This window comes from Rhinoderma darwinii, chromosome 3 (assembly GCF_050947455.1).
Source record: "Rhinoderma darwinii isolate aRhiDar2 chromosome 3, aRhiDar2.hap1, whole genome shotgun sequence".
NCBI lineage: Eukaryota > Metazoa > Chordata > Amphibia > Anura > Rhinodermatidae > Rhinoderma > Rhinoderma darwinii.
This window is the reverse complement of record NC_134689.1, coordinates 292,181,082-292,205,377: the sequence shown is the minus strand read 5'-3', so window position 1 is coordinate 292,205,377 and position 24,296 is coordinate 292,181,082. Positions and strand designations below refer to the sequence as shown.

At 40.7% G+C, this 24,296-nt stretch overlaps 1 protein-coding gene across 3 annotated transcripts in view; it reads left to right on the top strand.

Annotated features, from left to right (window-relative positions):
• The window catches only part of HOMER2 (homer scaffold protein 2), a 191,379-nt gene that overhangs the window by 151,946 nt on the left and 15,137 nt on the right, over positions 1–24,296 (top strand). For all 3 annotated transcript variants that reach the window (XM_075855233.1, XM_075855235.1, XM_075855234.1), the window contains 2 exons: positions 6,275–6,414; positions 21,388–21,544. In XM_075855233.1, the coding sequence (XP_075711348.1) occupies positions 6,275–6,414; positions 21,388–21,544 (297 nt within the window). The remainder of the gene's footprint in view (positions 1–6,274; positions 6,415–21,387; positions 21,545–24,296) is intronic.

The following is a 24,296-nucleotide window of genomic DNA, read 5'->3' as shown; positions in this document are numbered from 1 at the left end:
CTATAGTCCCTCAATAGCCCCTCAAACATTTTCCCCACAATTGATGTTAAGCTTACTGGTCTATAATTACCCGGCGAAGACCTAGAGCCCTTTTTGAAAATAGGCACCACATTTGCCCTGCGCCAGTCCCTTGGCACTATACCAGTCATGAGAGATTCTCCAAATATTATGAAGAGGGGGACAGAAATAACTGAACTAAGCTCCTTAAGAACTCTAGGGTGTATCCCATCTGGTCCCGGGGCCGTGTGTATGTTTATTTTATTTCATTTAGTTTGCACCATATCTACATTCATCAAATTCACATAAAATCAACTGATATATTAACAGCACTGGCAGCGGCTACATCAGCTGCTCTTTCTTCTGTTGTATATACAGAGCGGAAGAACTCATTTAGTAACTCTGCCTTCTCTTGATCCCCTGTGACCAACTCCCCATTACCACTATCTAAGGGTCCTACATGTTCAGACCTTGGCTTTTTTGCATTTATATGCTTGAAGAATTTTTTTAGGATTTGTTTTACTATCCTTGGCGACCTGCCTTTCATTTTGTATTTTTGCTGATTTTATTATCTTTTTACAGATTTTTATTAAGCTCTTTATATTTTACAAAGGCTACAGCTGTACCCTCAGATTTGTATTTTTTAAATGCCCTTTTTTTGTCACGTATTGCCCTTTTTACAGAAGGTGTAAGCCATGTGGGGTTTAATTTTAGTCGTTTATACTTGTTACCTGTAGGAATAAATTTTGCATTATAATTTCCCAAAGTAGATTTGAAAATCTCCCATTTATCATTTGTCCCATTATTTAACATTAGTTCTTCCCAGTCTATATCCTGAATTGCAGCCCTCATCCTGGGGAAATTGGCCTTCTTAAAATTAAGTGTTTTTGCCCTCCCAGCCTGTGTTTGTTTTTTACAGTATAGGTAAAATATAACTATATTATGATCACTGTTACCGAGGTTTTCATGAACATTGACATTCCCAACAAGCTCTGCATTATTAGAAATGTCAAGATCCAACAGAGCTTCACCTCTAGTCGGGTCTTCCACAAACTGGCTCAAAAATTTTCCTGCAACAGGTTGAGGAAATGTCTCCCCTTTGCAGTTGAAGCCGATCCATGACACCAATTAATATCCTGGTAATTAAAATCTCCCATTATCGCAACAGTACCCGCCTGTGCAGCCTGCTCCATCTGTTTATATATTTGACCTTCCATCTCCTCAGTTATTTTGGGGGGTCTATAGATTACACCAAAAGTAATTTTTTCAGTGTTTACCTCCCTTTGTAATTCCACCCATAAGGTTTCAACCTCCTCGCAATCTTCACCCTCTAATGTCTCATTCACACTCACCTTCATATCGCTTCTCACATACAGACATACACCACCACCTTTCCTATTCGCCCTGTCTTTCCGAAACAGTGTAAAACCCTGTAGATTTACAGCCCAATCATGTGAAGAGTCCAGCCATGTTTCAGCAACACCAACTATATCTATATTTTCTTCCAGCATCAAGGCCTCCAGCTCCCCCATTTTGCTTGCTAGACTTCTGGCATTTGTGAACATACACTTTAACTTGCCTTCAAATGTTTCACTTTCAGTATCAGAAATTTGATTATTTGACATTTGTGCTTTTTATTTTCACTGCTGTTTTGTAACGAAAGGATCTCCTTATCTTGTTGCCTAGTCCTCTCCCCACCGTCTGTTTCTCCCCCCACCAATATAGTCTGACCCCTCTCTAACCTAACTACCCCTTTATTTTCTACATTGGCCTCCCTCCTCAGCCCTAGTTTAAACACTCCGCCACCCCAACTAGAATTCTCTCCCCCAGCAAAGCGGACCCCCTTCCATTTAGGTGCAAATCATCTGCATAATACAGTTTGTACCCCAATGAAAAGTCAGCCCAGTGCTCTAGGAACCCAGAGCCTTCTCCTCTACACCAAGACTTAAGCCATGCATTTAACTTCCTGAGCTCCCGCTGTGTTTCTTGTGATGCGCATGGCACAGGCAGTATTCCTGAGAATACAACCTTGGAGGTCCTTCCCTTCAGCTTGTAGCCTAGTTCTTTAAAATTATTCTTAAGGCTCCTCCACCTACCATTTATTCTGTCGTTGGTACCGACATGGACCACAACAGCTGGATCATCACCAGCCCCTCCCAGCAATTTGTCCACCCGTTCCACCACATGCCGAACTCTGGCACCAGGGAGACAGCAAACCATTCGGTTGAGGCGGTCTTGGCGACAAATTATTCTATCCGTCTTCCTGATTATAGAATCCCCTACAACTATCAATTGTCTTGGCTTACCTGCATTACCATCCCGCCGACTACTAGCTGGGCTGTTCTCCCGGCTGTTAGGGAGATCAGTATCCACTAGGGCTGCCATTTCTGAGACTGGTACCCTCGCATCATCACCCAACTTGGCAATTTTGCTTGGAATGTCAGAAACCGGATCAGCCTTCCTTTTCTTTGACCCCTTTCTACTGCCCCTAACTACATTAACCCAGCTACTTACCTGATCCTGCTCACCCATGTCTTCACCCTTCAGTTCTAACCCACTAACTGCATGCTCCGTGAGCAGCAAGCTCAGCTCAAGACTGTCTATCCTTCTCAGTGTTGCATTCTGCTCCTCCAGATCTCTAATGCGAGCTTCCAGGTGAACAACATGCTCACATCTGCCACGGAGATATTCACCCTGGAACTCCGGCTCCAGTCGTGTATACATATGGCAAACTGTGCACTGAAGAAAACCTCCAATCTTGCTGCCCATTATCCCAGTTACAACAAAACAGTGAACAATTGTCAAAGTAAAAGAAAAGAAGAGTACTTACTGGGGCTTCAACTCCTCTTTTCAACTCCGGTTTTAGAACTCCACTTAGATCACAAGCCACTTAAACCACCAAGCTTGGGATTTAATAGACCTGGCCTTCTCCCTTCACAATCATTTAACAGCTTGGTCTCCAGATTTTTCTGAATCTGCCAAATAGGAATTCATACTCTTGTTCCATTCTTATTAACACCGCTTCATAAAACAACATGAAAGTCTGCAAATCCTTCTGTAATTCCTATAATTTTCGGAGCTTACATACTGGAAGGCAAGAATTTCTGTTCTGGAAGATGCCTACCACTAAAATATATCAAATCCACAAAGTTTTTGACGGAAAAATGTAAAACTACTATTCTGTTCTAAGTATGTACAGTTTATTCTTCATTGTCATTGTCTACAATCCTTCCTTCCATTAATCATTTCTAAACAGGACTTATATACGTTGCTGGCCTCTTTGTGCAACTGCGCGTGTGTGTGTGTGTGTATACTGTATGTATAGATATATACATGTCCTAGTAAACACTAGGAGGATGGCTGGGATTTGACACTTTCTGTTGGTATTGTTTTTTAATTGCATTAAGTTCTTTGTTAAAATCACTCCCATTTGTTGGTGCACTCAGATACATTAACTCCTACCTGCCCATCCTAGTAAATTAAGGTTCTAATTGCAGGGTCCCTATGCCATTAGCCCTTTAATTTATATTCCCTCTGATGGCATGCATGTCATTGAAGGGTTGCCTGTCACACTGACAGCTTAATCTTGTACTGTGACAGGGAATTGAAATAATCAGTTCCCTATTTCTAGAAAATCCTGAATACAGCACCCATATTGAGCGCTGTGTTCCCGAATTCAGAAGACGCTACATCTGCATTCCGACATTGCTAAAGAAATATGTGATGTCATTGAAGATGTCGCAGGGATTGTTTGTGCAGAGCGCTCGAGGCCATGCAGAGTTTTACATTTGACAGTTTACACATATTTGCATTGCATGGAAGAATTTAAGAATTAATATTTGGTGTAAATATTTTAAAATAATTTCAGTTTCTAACCAGGTTTACCTAAAAAAAGACCTACGAAATAAAAAGATAACCGCTCCAATTTAAAAAAATAAAATAAAAAATGTGGGTAGTCTAACAAATAAAATATTAAACTTTAAATTAAAAACACCCCTGGTCATTAAATGGTTAAGGAATTGCAATTCTCCTAATAAACTTTGTGTGAGAATTACTTTTGATGCTCCGCATTATCACTTGTAATGATTTTTTGTATTTGAAAGTGTATGTTTTTTGTGGACCTGCGAGTCCGACTCGGATGCTCTAACGTTTCAATTTGTTTCATTCTGTAATATGTAGACTTTTGAATAAAAAGAGATTGGACAAAAAATTATTTCTCTTGTTGTACGCAGGAGATATCTAAACATTGAGCTTGGTAGCCATTGGGAAGACAGAGTTCCCAATTGAGAATGGTCTCCAGGTGAAGCAGCAGGATTTTTTCCCTAGGGCTATTTCCGGTTATACTAGGGAATATATGTTTTATTAGAGAATATACACTACCGTTCAAAAGTTTGGGGTCACCCAGACAATTTTGTGTTTTCCATGAAAATTCACACTCATATTTATCAAATGAGTTGCAAAATGACTAGAAAATATAGTCAAGACATTGACAAGGTTAGAAATAATGATTTTTTATTTGAAATAATAATTTTCTCCTTCAAACTTTGCTTTCGTCAAAGAATGCTCCATTTGCAGCAATTACAGCATTGCAGACCTTTGGCATTCTAGCTGTTAATTTGCTGAGGTAATCGGGAGAAATTTCACCCCATGCTTCCAGAAGCCCCTCCCACAAGTTGGATTGGCTTGATGGGCACTTCTTGCGTACCATACGGTCAAACTGCTCCCACAACAGCTCTATGGGGTTGAGATCTGGTGACTGCGCTGGCCACTCCATTATAGATAGAATTCCAGCTGCCTGCTTCTTCCCTAAATAGTTCTTGCATAATTTGGAGGTGTGCTTTGGGTCATTGTCCTGTTGTAGGATGAAATTGGCTCCAATCAAGCGCTGTCCACAGGGTATGGCGTTGCAAAATGGAGGGATAGCCTTCCTTATTCAAAATCCCTTTTACCTTGTACAAATCTCCCACTTTACCAGCACCAAAGCAACCCCAGACCATCATATTACCTCCACCATGCTTGACAGATGGTGTCAGGCACTCTTCCAGCATATTTTCAGTTGTTCTGCATCTCACAAATGTTCTTCTGTGTGCTCCAAACACCTCAAACTTCGATTCCTCTGTCCATAACACTTTTTCCAATCTTCCTCTGTCCAATGTCTGTGTGATTTTGCCCATATTAATCTTTTCCTTTTATTAGCCAGTCTCTGATATGGCTTTTTCTTTGCCACTCTGCCCTGAAGGCCAGCATCCCGGAGTCGCCTCTTCACTGTAGATGTTGACACTGGCGTTTTGCGGGTACTATTTAATGAAGCTGCCAGTTGAGGACCTGTGAGGCGTCTATTTCTCAAACTAGAGACTCTAATGTACTTGTCTTGTTGCTCAGTTGTGCAGCGGGGCCTCCCACTTCTCTTTCTACTCTGGTTAGAGCCTGTGTGTGCTGTCCTCTGAAGGGAGTAGTACACACCGTTGTAGGAAATCTTCCGTTTCTTGGCAATTTCTCGCATGGAATAGCCTTCATTTCTAAGAACAAGAATAGACTGTCGAGTTTCACATGAAAGCTCTCTTTTTCTAGCCATTTTGAGAGTTTAATCGAACCCACAAATGTAATGCTCCAGATTCTCAACTAGCTCAAAGGAAGGTCAGTTTTATAGCTCCCCTAAATAGCAAAACTGTTTACAGCGGTGCTAACATAATTGCACAAGGGTTTTCAAGTGTTTTCTAATCATCCATTAGCCTTTTAACACAGTTAGCAAACACAATGTACCATTAGAACACTGGAGTGATGGTTGCTGGAAATGGGCCTCTATACACCTATGTAGATATTGAATTAAAAACCAGACGTTTGCAGCTAGAATAGTCATTTAGCACATTAACAATGTATAGAGTGTATTTCTGATTAATTTAATGTTATCTTCATTGAAAAAAACTGTGCTTTTCTTGCAAAAATAAGGAAATTTCTAAGTGACCCTAAACTTTTTAACGGTAGTGTATATTCTAATATAGTTCCCTTCTATAGCTACAAGCGTACCTCCGAATAAATGTATGCATTCTGCTTAAACTTTAATTGAATCACATGGGTGAATACATAGAGCTTTATTTAAAACCGTTAATAAAAAGATATAGAAGAATAAAGAGGACGTTAAAGTGGAAGTTATATTGATTTTTTATTTCTTTTTTTAATTTTTTTTTAGCGAATATGAAAACGGTATGAACTCTTGTTAACATTAGTAATTTGTGTTGTACTATGTAAGTGATGTTTCATGGTCATGTATTTTTAGGAATCAGGACGGGAAACTCCATCATCTACTCGGGCATCCAGTGTGAATGGGACAGATGATGAAAAGGCTTGCCATGGAACTCCTCCTGACTCCGAGCTGAAAACTGAAAATGATAAACTAAAAACTGCCCTAGCACAAAGGTAAAATACATTGCATATTATTGTGTTTTTCTCAATATTTTTGTCCTCCCTTTTTATAAACTCATTTTTGTCCTCCCTTTTTATAAACCCGTCTTTCCTTATACTGTCCCTGAGTTTTGTTGGTGAATAATTCTCCGACCGTACTTGTTGTTTCGGATGGTGTAAATATTTTTTTATCCACGGATGCTTGTTTAATGTTGCTTATATTCTGCATCGCTGTATAGCGATTGTCACCATTATTAACATCATTCCTTTTCCCCACCCCAATCTCCCCATCTCATCCACACATACACGAATAATGCCAAATCAATAGGAAGCCAATTAACCTCTCAGTATGTTTTTCGAATGTGGGAGGAAATCCACGCAGATGTTGCCTTGGACCCTAGTACTACAAGGCAATAGTTCTGACCACTGAGCCACTGTGCTGCCCAATCTATCGAAACTGCACAGTTTCCAAGTCTTAGATGTTATAGTATTATGGTCACAACGAACGGTTGGGCCGTATTTCATAGATATAATATCTTGGGCAAATTAGTTATATTCGTTCTGCAGAAATGAAGTCTCCGATATTGCTGTGATCAGCATAAGTTCTGCTGGCAAATCTTAAGGCTAAATAAAGCAATGCTAGGGATCACTTTACTGCCAAGTTCTATCCTCACTAGCCTTTTTGCTATTAAAGGGGTTTCCCCATAAGGGCTACCCGGGTCCATATGCTCGATCAAGGAATATGGACCTAATAGAGGGGGATCACCTGTTCGAGAGCACTCTCAAGCAAGCAGGTTCTCTTGCTCTGGTGGACTCGGGCCATCCATGCGTTGCAGGGGAAATAAGCAGTTGGCCACATATTTCCCTGCCAAAATCAACTGTCTGCAAGGGGACTAGGGAATGGGGTTCTGTGGGTAAACAACCCTTTCAATCTCAAGACATTTGTTATACATTCTACAGAATTAATTAAAAATTGTGAAAATTATTAGTCAATATGTTCTTTTGGAAAATTATTGTATGATCATGTGTTAAGTAAAAAGTTACCTGTGTCTGTAAGTTGTGATAAAATTGTTTTGATGAAAGTGTCCATTTGTCAGATCTTGTTGGGCAAATGGACCGTGTAGGTGTATATAATGTTACTCAACTATGTATGACCATTTAAAGTGGTCATTCAATTTTTCTGGCCTAAGCCATTACTACCATGACTACTTTATGGATACAATTTCCTTTTTTAAATTCGTGGTGTTCTTTTTTTTTTTTTTTTTTTTTTTATTGACCACATCGTTAACCTCTTTCGCCCATGGACTCGGGGAATAAGCTAGGCTTTCTTTTACCCAGGGCAAAGGTTCAGTTTTATGGTCCTCCAGCACAAACTAACTCATAACTTAAAATGTTGTCTATCTACATGCCCAGGTTTTGCCACACAGAATTCACCAATTAATACTCACTTTGTATACAATAGTTCCAATCACATAGAAGTGCCCATAGCTGTTCCTATACAGTAGTGCTAACCCACGTGTAAGTTTGCAAAGATTGGCATCATGTTTAGTAGTGCCCATATCAGTATTTATAAAATAGTGGCATCCATAGTATTGCTCATTAACAGTGCCAGCTATAGCGCCCAATAATACTATGAGCATTATACTCTCAACCTAGAGTTCTCATAGATGGTGCCATTTTCAGTAAAAACAGTTCCACATCCTATTTCCGGCAGCTCTATGCTCTGGCTAATAGATGGGGGGTCTCACTTGGAACAACTTCTTTATTCTCGCTGCTGATGGCAGTCGTGCACCACCTTTGTCCCCCCAGGCACTGGGACACATGCTAAACCCCTGCATGAACCTACTATCTAATATTCTTTAATAAATATATGTGTTTACCTATAACGTGGTCTTCTTTTTAGTGTTTTTACCAACTAAAGTTAATTTTGTTCCTGACAGTATCTACTGCATCTGTTTTTCATATGACTTTGGTTATAAATAGAATAGCATTGCTTTTATTTTGAGCCTTCAGCTATTGTCACTTAAATTTTAGAGGTATATGGCCGCCATTTATCCAGAAGGCAAAATTCATTATGGTTTATCCCATGGGCTGTAGCATGAGCAACGTTTTCCTGGAAAGTCGCAGTAAATTAAGGTGACATTGCTCACTGCTCACATATGAGGAATAACAGAAAAGCCGTAAGGAATCATTTATTCTTGGCACTGAACAAACCATTGTCTTTGACTGTCTCTGTATAAAATTTGCTCTAAGAATGTGACAATCTTCTACTAAAAAATGTTTTATTAAGTCGTTGACATTTGCAACAGAAAACATTATCGCCCTACAGTTACTAAAATATTCTGCTCGGAGGTCCAGATGGAAAAATCTGGAGAATGTATTTGATTTGCCTTATTATTTTGCTGTAGTTTATTCATACCGTGTTGTGCATATTTGATACCATGCACCTCCATTTCATGAAAACCAGCTGAGATCGATCTTGTTTTATAGTCACAGGAAATCTAAGGACTCAAACGTTCTTCCCGTCTTTATTAAAATGCATTGTACAGTTTTCTGTTTTATGGAGGATGTGAAACCATATTGATCCTTGAGTTTTCTTTTTCTTATTTTATTTTTTTGAGATTCACCACAGAGGATGCTACTCCACACATGTTCTATAAACCAATTAATAGTCAAATATATACATACTAATCATAGTCCTCACCTGAGATAGCTCTCATAATCGAGATAACCTACAAAAACCCAACAGAGCTAAATATCCCATGAAAATATAATAATTTTTATTAAATACAAACAAGTTAAAAACATACATTTGATGGATCACCCTTAAACACAGTAGAGAGCATATTACAACATAAAGTAAGTCCGTGTCAGATGTACTACAGAATGCAACACGTAACTCCATAGAGCTGGAAGCTTACACATGTATAGGGAACATGGAGTCGAGTTTCCGTAGTAATAACGAGAACTATAGACGTGAAACATACCCAATACGAATAAAGTTACATGTGCAGTAGCCTCCATACCAGGCAGAGCAACGCAACCTACTAACAACAAGTTTGGAAATGCTGTGCTCCTACGTGTTTCGCCGCAGCTTTGTCAGGAGGCATAATCCGGAAAATATAAAGATAAATCAGTTCTATCCATTGGTCAAGATTTCTTAACATGCCGGCATTAGATGAATGTCGGCCAAACGTGCCAATTTCGGCAGGACTGTCCGACCAGCTAATGTGTATAGGGGTGTCCTGACTTTCTTCCGGCGGCAGGTGTTGGGGGAATGAAGGTTCTGTGATGGTGGATTTCAACAAACCGATCCTTTATTTCTGCAGGAGAGAAGCCACTGCCAGCAAAGTCTGACAGCTGCTTATTCCCTTCTTCCCATTGAGAACCAATGCATGCTCGATCAAGCCAACAGTGCATGTGTATGTCGGGTTTGAGCGGAAAAGCTGTCAGCAAAACGAGCTTTCGGCCAACAGCTATCTAAGGTGTATGGCCACCTTAAGACTAGTGCAACAGGCAACTGTCTAGACTGTAGCTGTTTGTTATTTTAGTGAACTACAAACCACAATGTGAAAGAGACTGGGATGAAGTTGTGTCCTTATGTACTAATCATCCTAATGCTTTGTCCACCAGTCCACTAGACTATATTGAATCGGTCCATATCTTTGACAATGTTGCAAGGTGCGAATATCAAATCAGTGATAATGTTGGTAGAGTTACATCTGGAAAAGTTTACCATTTAGTGCAACGCTTGTTTGTCCAGGCAAGATGTGAATCCATTAGCTTCAACAGGATTAGATTTTGGCAGCACCTCCTAACAATTAAAATAATGTACAGGTGCAAATCTGTGACTGCAGTGTAAACAAACCTAAATGTACAGTAGCACCCTGCGGGTGTTAAGATCTGTGAGGCATTGAATACATTAATTATTTTAATTTGCATTACTGATATATTTACTATACTCGAAAATATGTGGTTTTTAGCGCACACTTCTATTACGTTGTGTGGGCCCACCCGCCACAACAACCAGCTTTTATTTATTTTATATATATATATATATATATATATATATATATATATATATATATATTAAAGCCAACCTTGGAGAAAGCGAGCGGAGTGCATGGGGCAGGTGAGCTCACACAAGACCGGTCATGGCAAGTGGGCTTACATAATTTGATCAAAATGTGCGCTAAGAACATCATATTTACAAGTGTAGTAAATACTTTGTGCATCTTTGTTTGCTAGTTCTGGGTATTTTTCTTTGGCCAATGACCAACCGATGACTAATAAAAAAGGTGATCAGTCATGTTAGATTTTTATCATATGGTTGTAGGCTGGTACTACTGCATGTGTGTATGACGTGATATGATTATGGCTGTTTATTCACCATTTTCTAACTATCGCTGGTTCAAGTCCCCTAGGTGGACTAATAGAAAGTGTAAAAAGAAGTAAAATAACTTTTTCAGGAGTGTAAAAAAAAAAAATCTTACGTTTAAAAAAAAACCTTTTGCAATTTTTCCCCAAGCACAATGTAAAAGATAAAAAAAATAAAAAATTGGTTTCACCGTGTCTGTAAAAGTCCAAACTATTACAATATACCATTATTTAACTCGCACAGTGAACAGCGTAAAAAATAAGTTTTAAAACACCAGAAAGGTTGTTTTTTTGTTCATCTTAGCACTGAATTTTTTTTTTAATAAAGATTGAACAAAAAATCGTACGTACTAAAAAATGGTACCAGTAAAAACTACAGCCCGTCCCGCAACAATTAAGACCTCACACCGCTCAATCAACAGAAAAACAAAAAAGTTATGGCTCTAAGAATGTGGTGAAACAGAACAAATTATTTTTTTTAACAAATTGTTTTTTTCTTTGTAAATGTAGTAAAATATAAAAAACCTATATAAATTTGGTATCCCCGTAATCGCATAATAAAGTTACATTGTCATCTTTACGGTGAATGCTCTAAAAACACAACCCAAAAAACAATGGAGGAATTTTGATTTTTTTTTCCAATTGCACCCCACATATAATTTTTTTTCCATTTCCTAGAACATTATATGGTACTTTAAATGGTGCTAATAGAAACTACAACTCCTCCTGCAAAAAATAAGCCCTCACACCACTCTACTGAAGGGAAAATAAAACCGTTATGGCTCTTGGAATGCGGGGAGTGAAAAACGAAAACGTAAAAATAAAAATGGCTGGGTCATTAAAGGGTTAAACAAAGAATGGGCTATAGAGGTGCCCCATAGCAAAAAAACGAAATGGGTCCTCCGTATGCTACTGAGTTAAACACTAGGCCATTCTTTTATGGGTGGAATGTTTGTTTCCTTCTCCACCCACCCTCGAGTGAAATCCCCACCCTCTTGTTGCTAACTGCAGTTTGTCTGGGGAGGGGAGTCCTGTACGGGTTCTTAACACCAAATGGCAAAGGTGAGGGGACCAACCTGAGTGTCTCTCCCAGGGCCCCATAGCCTGTGCATTGGCTGCTTCTATGGTATGTACGCCCTTGGGGCAGATTGATATTGCTTCATGCTGGTATTGAGGGTAACATCATCAGGTAAAGGTAACCTAGGTGAACAAAGCTACATGGATTAACTCCAACCTAGTCAACAATTGTCACTTAATGTGTTCTGTTTTTGTGTTAAGTTCAGAGTTAAAGAGCTCTATATGCTCCCAAAGTTTCACTTACCTGAGTGAAACCATTCTGCAGATCCCCCACTGTCCTTCGCTAGGTTGCAGCTGAAGTCTGTACTAGCCCGACAACCAAGCAGCACGGCAACGTGCCACCTGGGGGTTTGTACAGGGAATACACTATCCCGCTAACCCTGCAGTTGATAGAGTATTTCCTTTTGTGACTCCCAAGTACTGTTTTACAGTCATGGCTAGCACAGACTTCGGCTGTCACCTTGCGGAGGGATCTCCAGAAAGCATCATTCAGGTAAGTAAAACTTGAGCTGTGGCCAAAAACTCAAATATTCAGCTAGTTACGTTGTAAATAAATTAGTGCACTATGCATACAACGGCGGATCTCCATAGCCATCCAGTCATTTCTTTGCACCTGAGATTTGGTTGGTTGCCATGAATCACTGCTTATTTACATTCACTGTGCAGTTTTAATCAAATAAGCAAATCTTTATATGTATTCGGAAAAAACAACCCCCTGTTTTAACCAACACTTGAGTCTCGTATTTATAATTTATACTGCAGTCGTGATTGCTTGTGATGATTCATAGGTTCTTTCTTATTAACGGACTGTATGGCATTTGGATTGTGATTCTATTAGTATTATAAACAATAGGAAAAAGGGATAAGGATAAGAAAAAAGTGCAAAAAAGTTACTTGGATTACTAGATCTCTTAAAAATGTTTGACCGGTAACAGCAGGCCTATAACAGGGAAATATCGGGTAAACGGTCCCTTACATTAAAATAGGCAATTGTAAATGATCAAATCCCATTTATATTTTTGTTTCTATATTATATTTATTGTTATACCGGATGAATAACGTAGTCTACTACAGTATTCATCCTGTCAAAACGATGGAACCCTTGCACAACGGAGACAAACTGAAACCATTGGCACCTGATCCGTCACCATTGAAATCAATGGTGATGGAAACGGAAACCTTTGGTTTTAGTTTCAGTCAAGGCTCCGTTCCGACGGAAAGTCCGACGGAACGGAGCCCTGGTGCAGATGTGAACGAAGCCTAATATGATAAACAGTAGCGCACATGTAGCTATTAAATTTAAGTATCAAAAAGTATCCTTGCTGTGTTGTATTTGATATTCACATTCTTGATTGCTCAAGCATTCTCCGCTCCCGGCTATATACTACAAGGTATGCCAGAAGAGACAGAGTGCCGCGCTCAAACAGCTGACACGCTCCTCGCAAGTCAGCTGATCGGCGAAGAATCTACCGCTCTCTAGTTCAACGATACAACCGGCACCTGAGCTCCATGGTGTCCGGCTGTACTCGCAATCTCACACTGGGAGAGAGATTCTATCTATAAGATAATATTCGCAGGAACCAGCACTGAAATCCCTAACTTTTCCATCAATTGAACTATCCCTGATCTGATGCCGGGTCCGTCCCGACGTACATTTCGCTGACGGTTCTAGGGGCGGGAGCACTTCGTTTCTGGCGTCTTTTATGGGCTTATATTTGCCCATTACTGTGCAGAAGGTGATTTGTATTGCACCATAAATTGTAGGATTATTTGACATTGTGAATAGAGTACTAGAATTACTGCATTGCTGATCAATACTGACACTTGTTGAACTTGTAGCTGATCTTACAGATGCCAGAAAGTAGTTTCATTAGGAGTGCGTTCAATAATGTAGACATTGCTTACAGAGCTGCTTTTAGCTCTCTTGGTTTTTTCAATGTGGAACTTGCACTGTAAGATGCAAACAACACTTCTCGTGGAGCAGGAGATATGTTCTTTAATGTTGTAATATTTCCCTGTACCATTTGTGAATCCTTTAATCTTAACAAGGCTACCCACACATCCCACAAGGAAAAAATCCTTGGAATTTCAGTTTTTCCTACGAATACAATCTCTTGAGAAGTGACTCTCCACTATATGTTGATCAATTGTGTTACTCTTCCTATAACCAATGGAAGCTGTAGGGCTTAGATGGTTTTTTAGATCTTAATAAAGAAGTAGTATCTTCCAGTGGTTGATTTCATTTATCTCATCCCACTTCTCATGTAATGTTGTGATAAATCTAACTATATTTTCATCATTTCCTACTTTCTCTTTACCAATAATTTTACCTCTTAAAAAAAAGTATAATGCACCCCACGGTATAATGCCCTATATAGTGCCCCACACCGTATAATGCCCCTTTAGTGCCCCCCATACAGTATAATAATATTTAATATATTATAACCCCTTCAAGGACACAGTATTTTGTCCTCTAATTGTACCCACACAGTATTATGCCCCCTAAGTGCCACACACAGTATATTGCCCCCTGTTGTACCCCTGCACAGTATAATGTCCGCTTAGTGGCCCCTATACAATATAATTCCTCCCTCCCCCGGCTGCCACATACAACCCCCCCCTTGTAGATAGTGCCCCCTTGTAGATTGTGCCATACATCCCCCCACCTCCTCCTTATAGATCATGCCATACAGCCCCCCACCTCCCCCTTGTTGACAGTGCCCCCAAACAAAAAAAATTTTTACTCACCTAGGCTCCGTTCCCTTGACTAATAGAACTGCTCCACGACGAGATCCTTGCATAGGCCGGCGTGATCCTATAGCCTAGTACAGAGTTTCCCAACCCAGGCACCACTGTAAAAATAAAATCCTCAGAGCACCCCTACCAAAAATTATTTTGAGAAAGACAAAAAACGGGTGAGACCAGCACTACACTAGTATGGTATGTGGACACAAGTTTTTGTTTTTTTAGGGCAAAAAAAATTCCTTCAGGAATTTTGAAGCAAATTTTGAATTAAAGCGTATTTGACCTTTTTTATTTTTTTTTATTTTTTTAAAGCTAATGCAAAAGCACTCCAAACTGGCACCGCAGGTATTTTCTGCCTCCTATTAATTTCAATTGAAGCTCAGAGGTGGAAACCACCTGAAGACTATCCGCCTGCCACTCACCGTAAAATGACTATAAGTCCCCACTCTCACTAAAATGACCATCAGCCCGCCACTCTCACTAAAATGACCATCAGCCCGCCACGCTCACTAAAATTACCATCAGCCCGCCACTCTCACTAAAATGACCATCAGCCAGCCACTCTCACTAAAATGACCCTCATCCCATCACTCACAGATTCTCCCTGTAGATAGTGCCACACAGCCCCCTTGTAGGTAGTGCCACACAGCCCCCTTGTAGGTAGTGCCACACAGCCCCCTTGTAGGTAGTGCCACACAGCCCCCTTGTAGGTAGTGCCACACAGCACCCTTGTAGGTAGTGGCACACAGCCCCCTTGTAGGTTTTGCCCACACAGCCCCCTTGTAGGTTTTGCCCACACAGCCCCCTTGTAGGTTTTGCCCACACAGCCCCCTTGTAGGTTTTGCCCACACAGCCCCCTTGTAGGTTTTGCCCACACAGCCCCCTTGTAGGTTTTGCCCACACAGCCCCCTTGTAGGTTTTGCCCACACAGCCCCCTTGTAGGTTTTGCCCACACAGCCCCCTTGTAGGTTTTGCCCACACAGCCCCCTTGTAGGTTTTGCCCACACAGCCCCCTTGTAGGTTTTGCCCACACAGCCCCTTGTAGGTTTTGCCCACACAGCCCCCTTGTAGGTTTTGCCCACACAGCCCCCTTGTAGGTTTTGCCCACACAGCCCCCTGGTAGGTTTTGCCCACACAGCCCCCTGGTAGGTTTTGCCCACACAGCCCCCTGGTAGGTTTTGCCCACACAGCCCCCTGGTAGGTTTTGCCCACACAGCCCCCTGGTAGGTTTTGCCCACACAGCCCCCTGGTAGGTTTTGCCCACACAGCCCCCTGGTAGGTTTTGCCCACACAGCCCCCTGGTAGGTTTTGCCCACACAGCCCCCTGGTAGGTTTTGCCCACACAGCCCCCTGGTAGGTTTTGCCCACACAGCCCCCTGGTAGGTTTTGCCCACACAGCCCCCTGGTAGGTTTTGCCCACACAGCCCCCTGGTAGGTAGTGCCTCACAGCCCCCTTGTAGATGGCACCCCGCCCCCCTTCCTGTAGATAGCACCATTGTAGCTCCATGAAGGAGCGGGATCCCCAGGGATTCCACTCCTGGAGCGCTCCGCTGGATGTCTCTGTATATATATGGACAGTGACATCAGGGGCAACTCCTGAGGCGGAATCCCTATCCACAGCGTTGCCGACGCTGTGACCGGGGATTCCACTCCTGGAGAGTCCCCTGACGTCACTTTACATATATGGACAGTGATGTCAGGAGCTTTCCCAGGGACAAAGTCCACGGGTAGAGCACTTGTGATGATCTGCCTGGGGACTCCGGAATAGCAAAGTCTACTACGCTATTTCTTCCTTCAAAAATAAGGTGTACCGACGTCTACCAGCCCGACGTAGGCTAAAAGGACGTAATTGAGCCCTGTGAATTATCGTTCTAGGTTGTTAATAGTGTACGTTAGGAGATTTCCTGACGTACACGATAAACTTAGGGCAACAGCATGTGAAGGGGGCCTTAAGGGAGGGGGAAGCACTTGTGAGGATGTAAGGAGAACTAATACTCCGTTCTTACATTGCCATTAAAGTTCAATGTGTTTTTCCACAGCAAAAATCTGAGGCTTACCCTTTGATTTCTGCCGCAGATGTGCCACAAGCGTGTAGCAATTCCGCACGAGAATAAGGCCCTGTTCAGAGTTTTTGCCGCATTTTTTGCAGCGGAAACAGCTGAAATCGCCTCCTATTGATTTCAACGGGAGGCGAAAGTGCTTTTTCCCCACGAGCGGAAAAAACGCTCGCGAGAAAAAGAAGCGACATGCCCTTTCTTCGGGCATTTCCGTCTCTGACCTACCATTGACATCAATGGGAGGCAGAGAAAGCCTGAAGGAATTTCGAGGCAGATTTTTCTGCCTGCAAAAAAACTGTGAACAAGGCCTAAGTCCCGTTATCATTCAAAGTTGCTTATCCTCGGTTTTCCATGTAATATAAGTCGCATGCTACTTATTGCTGTGGTGGATTTGTTATCATGGTGCGGACAAAATTACACGTGGAAAATTTTTCACATGTGAACTGGGTTGCGGAAACCTTATATGCATGGGATGCAAAATGATCGGCATGTCATCGGAATCCGTATCAAATCCAACATGTGTGAATGAGGCCTTATATACACGAGCGTTGCGCATCTCTGACGTGAAAAATTGCGTTTTTTTACGTCTGTGGAGGTATGCGTGAAGCGTAAAAAAATAGGACGTCCTATTTTCTCACGGACCCTTCACACGGTCTGTTGAAACAACGGCTGTGTGAACAGCCACATTGAATTCCAAAGTCCGTGGGACGGCCGTTGTTTCGCTCGTGTAAATAAAGCCTTCAGGTGAGTTAAAAAAAACTGTTAGGCACACGATACTTATAACATGCAAATTTGTCATGGGGGTTTTTTCGTGCGGCAAATCCGCAGTGTAATGCAGTACCAGCATAGAAAATGAGATCAAGAAATCTCATCTACATGTCGCATTTTCTGCACAAAAATTTACCCGCGGTGCGCATTTGAAAATATGGTACATGTCCATTTATCTTGCGTTTCCGCTTGCGAATTGTTTGACTAGTTTAAAAAAATAAAAATAAATCTGCAGCATAAAACCTGCACCTATTTCCGCATCAAAATGTAAAAAGCGCACCTAAAAACTTATAAAAAAACGCACTATTAGGTGCAGATTTTACCTGCGGAATTACCTGCGGTTGTGATGCAGATTTTGTGCACCAGATTCCTCAATGTATGCATTGCAGAATTTTCTAGGGATTTACAGCAAATTAACCCTTCACATTGTAAAGGATGAAATACGTTACAATTCTGCAACATAATAGCAGCTGATTTAACCCATTCTCTCCTCAGCCATTTTTCGGATTTTCACTTTTGTTTTTTCCTCACCACCTTCCAAAAGCAAATTTTTTATTTTTCCGTCTATATAGCCGGATGAGGTCTTGTTTTTTGCGGGACAAGTTGCAGTTCTTCATGGCACCACTTATTGTACCGCATAATGTACTGGGAAGCTGAAAAAAAAATTATTTGTGGGGTGAAATGGGCAAAAAACAGCGATTACGCCATTTTTTTGCGGGTTTTGTTTTTACGGCATCCATCAGGCGGTTAAAACGACATATTCACCTTATTCTACAGGTTGATACGATTATGGTGATACCAAATTTTAGGTTTGTTTTATGTTTTACCTCTTTTAAAAAAATAAAACTATTTTCTAAATCAAAAAAATGTTTTGATGCCATGTTCTGAGAGCCATAACTTTTTCATTTTTCCATCAATTTAGCCATGTGAGGGCTTAAATTTTGCAGGACAAGCTGTAGTTTTCACCAATAACATTTTGGGGTATACAACTTTTTTATCACTTTTTTTGAGCGCTAAGGTGACCAAAAACCAGCAATTTGCGTGATATATATATATATATATTTATTTATTTTTTTACGGCAATTACCCAGCGGATTAACCCCTTCCCGACATTTGACGTATCCATACGCCAAAGTCGGGTAGGGGAAATATGGAGAGGGCTCACGGAATAAACTCGCTCCATACGATCCGCTCGTTTAACTCGTTAAATGCCGCGGTCAATGGAGACTGCAGCATTTAAATCGTTAGAGGGGGCGACCCCCTCTAACAGCTCATCGCGCCCCCCGCAACGCAATCGTGGGGGGGGGGGATGGTTGCTATGGCTGCCTGGGGGCTTAGTGAAGGCCCCCAGGTCTGCCATCTTTGTACACCTATTAAGCCTTGCCTCCGGCAGGGCTTAATAGGTGCCTGTCAGAATCCCGATATACTGCAATACATTAGTATTGCAGTATATCGTGCAAGCGGTTGAAGTCCCCTAGGGGGACTAATAAAAAAAAAAAAAAAAAAATTCGTTAACGTTTTGGGGTTTTTTTTTTGTGTAAAAAAAAAATTTATATTAAAAGTTAAAAAAAAAAAAACCTTTTCCCATTTTTCCCCAGGAGCATAGTAAAAAAAAAAAGAATACACATAATTGGTATCGCCGTGTCCGTAAAAGTCTGAACTATTACAATATATCATTATTTAGCCTGCACGGTGAACGCCGTAAAAAAAAAAAAAAATTGTAAACGCCAGAATCTCTATTTTTTGGTCACCTAATCTCCGACAAAAAATTAAATAAAAAGTGATCAAACCGTTGCATGTACCCCAAAATGGTATTCTTAAAAACTACAGGTTATCCCGCAAAAAATAAGCCCTCATACCAATTAATCGACGGAAAAATAAAAAAGTTATGACTCTCGGAATTTGGCGACACAAAAGAAATTTTCTTTTTTACACTTAGATTTTTACTTGTAAAAGTAGTAAAATATAGAAAAAACTATACATATTTGGTATTGCCGTAATCGTATTGACCCGCAGAATAAAGTTAACAAGTTGTTTTAATTGCACAGCGATTTCCATAAAAACCATGGAGGAATCGCTGTTTTTTTCATTTTCTACCCCACAAATAATTTTTTGCCATTTCCTAGTACATTAAATGGCAAAATAAATGGTGCTATGAAAAACTACAACTCGTCCCGCAAAAATCAAGCCCTCATAGTACTATATCGACGGAAAAATAAAGACGTTATGGCTTTTGGAAGGTGGGGAGGAAAAAACGAAAATGAAAGTCTGAAAAAGGGCTGCGGCGGGAAAGGGTTAAACAACACTATATTGTGATAGTTCAAACTTTTAAGGAAGTGGCAATACTAGTTATGTTAACGTAACATTGATTTAGGGAAAAAATTTGAAAAGGGGGGTTTTCGAACTTTTTAATACTTTATTATTTGATTTTATTTAATTTTTAGTCTTTTTTTTTTTGGAACATAAAAAAAAATCTTTAATTTCTTTTTACTTTTCTTTATTAGTCCCCCTAGGGGACTTGAAGCAGCCATCCACTGCAATGATCATCCGCTGCATGATATACTGCAATACTAATGTATTGCAGTATATCGTGATTCTGACAGTCTCCTGCCGGAGGCAGAGCTTCAAAGGAGCACAAAGATGGCAGACCTGGGGCTTTCATTAGGCCTCCAGGCTGCTATAACAACCATTGTTAACAGCCGATCGTGCCGCCGGGGGGTGGGGTTCTTGGCTTGTATTAGGGGGCGCCCCCCTGATTCTAACACTTTAAATGCCGCGGTCGCGATTGACCGTGGCATTTAAGGTGTTAAAGGGGCGGAATCAAAGTGATCTGTGATTCTGCCCGTTGCAGTGAGGTGTCGGCTGTGTAACACAGTCGTCACCCGCTGTGTATGGAGCGAGCTCAGCCCGTGAGCTCGCTCCATACTTCCCATACATACCTAACCCTTATCACGTACAGTTACGTGATATTGCGTTAAGGGGTTATAAATCAGCAGCACGTCCTAAATTCCATGCAGATTGTTTTTCTGCTGCATGTGCATGAGGTTTTGACAAACCATGCACATGAGTTAGGGCTGCTTCAGACTAATGTGTTAATTGTCCTTGTGTAGGAAGTTTTTTTTTAATGGCCGTCACATGGCTGCATGTATTTCTATGGGGTTATTCACATGGTCGTTGCTTTAACGGACCATGTGAAGGGCCTGTAAAAAAATAGGACATGTCCTATTTTTGTGCATTTTCACGGATTCCTCAATAGACTCAAGTCTATGAGGGATCTGTGAAAACGGGTTACGCACGGGTGCAAATCAGCCGTGAAAAACGGCCGTTATTCACGGCTGATTTCACACGTGTTCGTCTGAATATTGCCTTATATTGTAATTTGTAGTGAATTTTCAGTCTGCAATCCGCATCAAAAATAGGAGACAAGTAAGCAGCCTTATTCAGACGTCCATGTTCGGTCTGTGATATACGGACCGTGTATCGGCCATATTTCTCAGACCGACCACAGTTCAGGGAGCCGGGTTTCTACCATCACAGTTATCTATGATCATAGGAGTCCCTCCCTCCCCGTGGGAACACTGTCCCCGGTCCCGTACTGGAAGCATCATTACAGTATGGGACCGTATTCCTGCGGAGAGGCAGGGACTCCTAGCAGCATTGATAACTGTGATGCTAGGAGTCCGGCTCCATGAATTGTGGTCGGCCTGGGAAATACGGACGATACACACTCCGTATATCATGGATTTCTATGGGTGCCGTATTACAAGTTTGTGTCTTGTAATATCACAGTTACATAAGGACTTACACAAATTTTAGGTTGACCAGATTTTGCTGGATCAGTGTATCCCAATATTTAGCCAAATTTCATGTACTCATAAAACACAAGCAAAAGATTATATATTTGTCTATTTTAACAAAATGTTGACTAAATTGTTCTCTCTCCACTTATCCATTTTTCTCTCAGCACCTCCAATGTAAAGAAGTGGGAAACGGAACTAGATACTTTGAGAGAAAGTAATGGCCGGCTATCCTTAGCCCTGCAAGAGTCCATTGCAAGTGTAGAACATTGGAAGGAACAGTTTCTAGCATGTAAAGATGAGAATGACCAACTCAGGAACAAGGTAAAGTGTTCAGATATGGTTCATCTACTAATGTGACCTCTAATAGAGATTGTGCTCCTCCTACTAGACTTTTCCTCCACCTTTGACACAGTTAACCACTCCCTAATGTTACAAATTCTCTCGACCCTTGGCAACAGAGACTTGGCCCACTCCTAGATCTTCTCCTACCCCACCAATCATACATTGTGTGTCCCACTTACACACCACCTTTTCTTCTCGGCATCTTTCTGTTGGTGTCTCTTAAGGCTCTGTCCTGGGTTCCTTGCTCTTCTCCATCTATACCTTTGGCCTAAGACCGCTCGTAAAATTCCAGGGCTTTTAGTACCACTTTAATTCTTACTACACACATATTTACCTTTCTTGGCCAGATGTTATCTCTATGCTATCCAGAGACCCATAGTGTCTTTCAACTATCTCCTCACGCTTTCTAAAACAACATGGGGAAAACTGAATTCATTATCTTTCCTCCATCTCACTCAACCCCCTTACAAGAACTATCAATCACTCCACACTATCCCCACTCTCCCCTTAGGATAACTTTTTATTCCAACCTATCCTTCAGACCACACATCCAAACCCTTACCTCAAAAACATTTCTAGATTCTTCTCTTTCCCAATCCTGGGTCAACAAAAATGCTTGTACATGACCTGATCCACATAGACTTCTGCAACATCCTTCTTAGTGGCCTCCCATGTAACACTCTTGGACCCCTCTAATCCATCCTCCACTCTGCTTTCCAATATACCTCTCCCCTCTTTCCTCTAGTGCCTTCCCCCTCTGCCAGTTCTTTCACTGGCTACCCATTGCCCAGTGAATTCATTTCTAAACACGGACCATGACGTACCAGGCTGTCCATATTCTGTCCCCTCCATACATCTCTAGTAGAAAGCATGTTTGTACTTATTTTGGAATGTAAAAGGTGCAGTTACAGTATACAGTGAAACTTCTCTCGAAGACTACCTCTAATCCAGTTCAGATCCTTCTGTGATTAAATTTTTATTACCTTTTCTCCTATGTAAATTGTCCCTCTTTGAGACAGCCACCCCTCAAGAAGGACATTCTTCACTACAATATTTGGTGGTCTTCTCAGAGATTTCACTTCTATTACTTCAGTCAATCGACACATGTGGATGGGTAACAAGTACTCTAATTGGACGTTCTGACAAATATATAGTTGTTAGTACTGTTGCCTTGCAGCACTGGAGTTTTGGGTTTGAATCCAACCAAGGGCATCTTCTACATGGAGTTTAAATATTCTTTGTGTTTGCTTGGGTTGCTCTGGGTACTCTGGATCCCTAGTCACTGTAACTTTATAATAATATAAAGGTGCAAACAATGCAGCACTATCCATTCACATTGAAATGGAAAATAAATTAATATGTTTTTTCTATATTCTGTTTTTATCTATATTTTTCCTCTTTGTATTACGGTTACTCTATACCATTTCATCCCAAAGCCTAATGGTTTTTTTTCCATTTATCGTTTACTCTTTGCTTGCCAAGTGTCCTTATTAAAAGTTTATTATGTCCTAAAGTGTACCATGTGGGTACTTCATACATTTTATTAATAGCCAGCATGTCTCCCAAACTTCCCTCCTGCTTGCTCCAATTTTCTGAAACATTTCCGTGAGCCTATTAAATAAATGGAAAGTGATTTTATGAATATTTCATATAACAGCTTGCCTCTGTATTCCACTGTTCAATTTGTTCACTGCTTTCAAATCTAAATAAGTGTTACTATTTATATTTCCAAACTAAATAAAATGATAGGTTACATTCATATGGTGGAATTGGAGTACTGAACCCTGTCATCAAGGATATATTGCATGGCAGCAAGGAAGTGATTAGTCTGAATGTATTAACACTTAATTGACATGATCAGTTCTGACTTTTCACAATTGTGCCTGTTCTTTTTTTTTTTTTTTTTTTTCTAGTATAAACTGTGTTTTATAACAAAGGTCTGCACATTTTAAATATTTCAGTTTATAAAGGCTATGTATACCTTTGAATTTTTTAAATTTTATTTTTTACTAAAAAAAAATTTCCGTGTTTTGTGCAACTTTGTAAATACATTTTATTCATTATTTTTACTGTTTGAGATACAGCTGCTTTGTATCCTGTATACAGAGCAGCTGTATCTTGTGCTGAGACCTGAATCAGTCAGGTCAGCGGCACTGACTGGTTCAGTGTCAGCGGGTCCTGCGTGTCAGAGTGGTTACCGATCAAATCTAAGTTCATAACTTAGATGTGACAGATCGCAGTTTTGTTATTGTCCATAGGGATGTCATGTCTGTGGTAGCCATTAGACAATACGGCCATGTAATTGTAAAATTTTTCATGGTCAGTGTTATGTAATGAACATAATGTGCAAGTTTTGTTTATGATCTCCTTGATTCTCAAGCTATAGGATAGTTTAAAGTGGTTGTATAGATCATAAAAAATTAACAATGTTTGCCATTTACATGTTAAATAAACGACCTAGTGGAGTGTTCACATCTACCTAATGAGCTGAGTGCTGGTGGACACATGCTCAGTCACTCTCTTCATAGTCAGTTCTCTGCATAGTGATCCTCTGTTTCCTGCAGAGTAGTCAATAGTTTTTGTTTGCCCTGCTTGTCAGGGAAGGAGCAAAGCCTCTGCAGAAACATGGCAGTCTAGCTAAGGAGACTCCTTCCTCTTTGTTAGTAAATTGTAATTCTCTGCATCCTGACAACAGAAATGTACCCTGCGCAGGCCCACTCATCCTTATTTT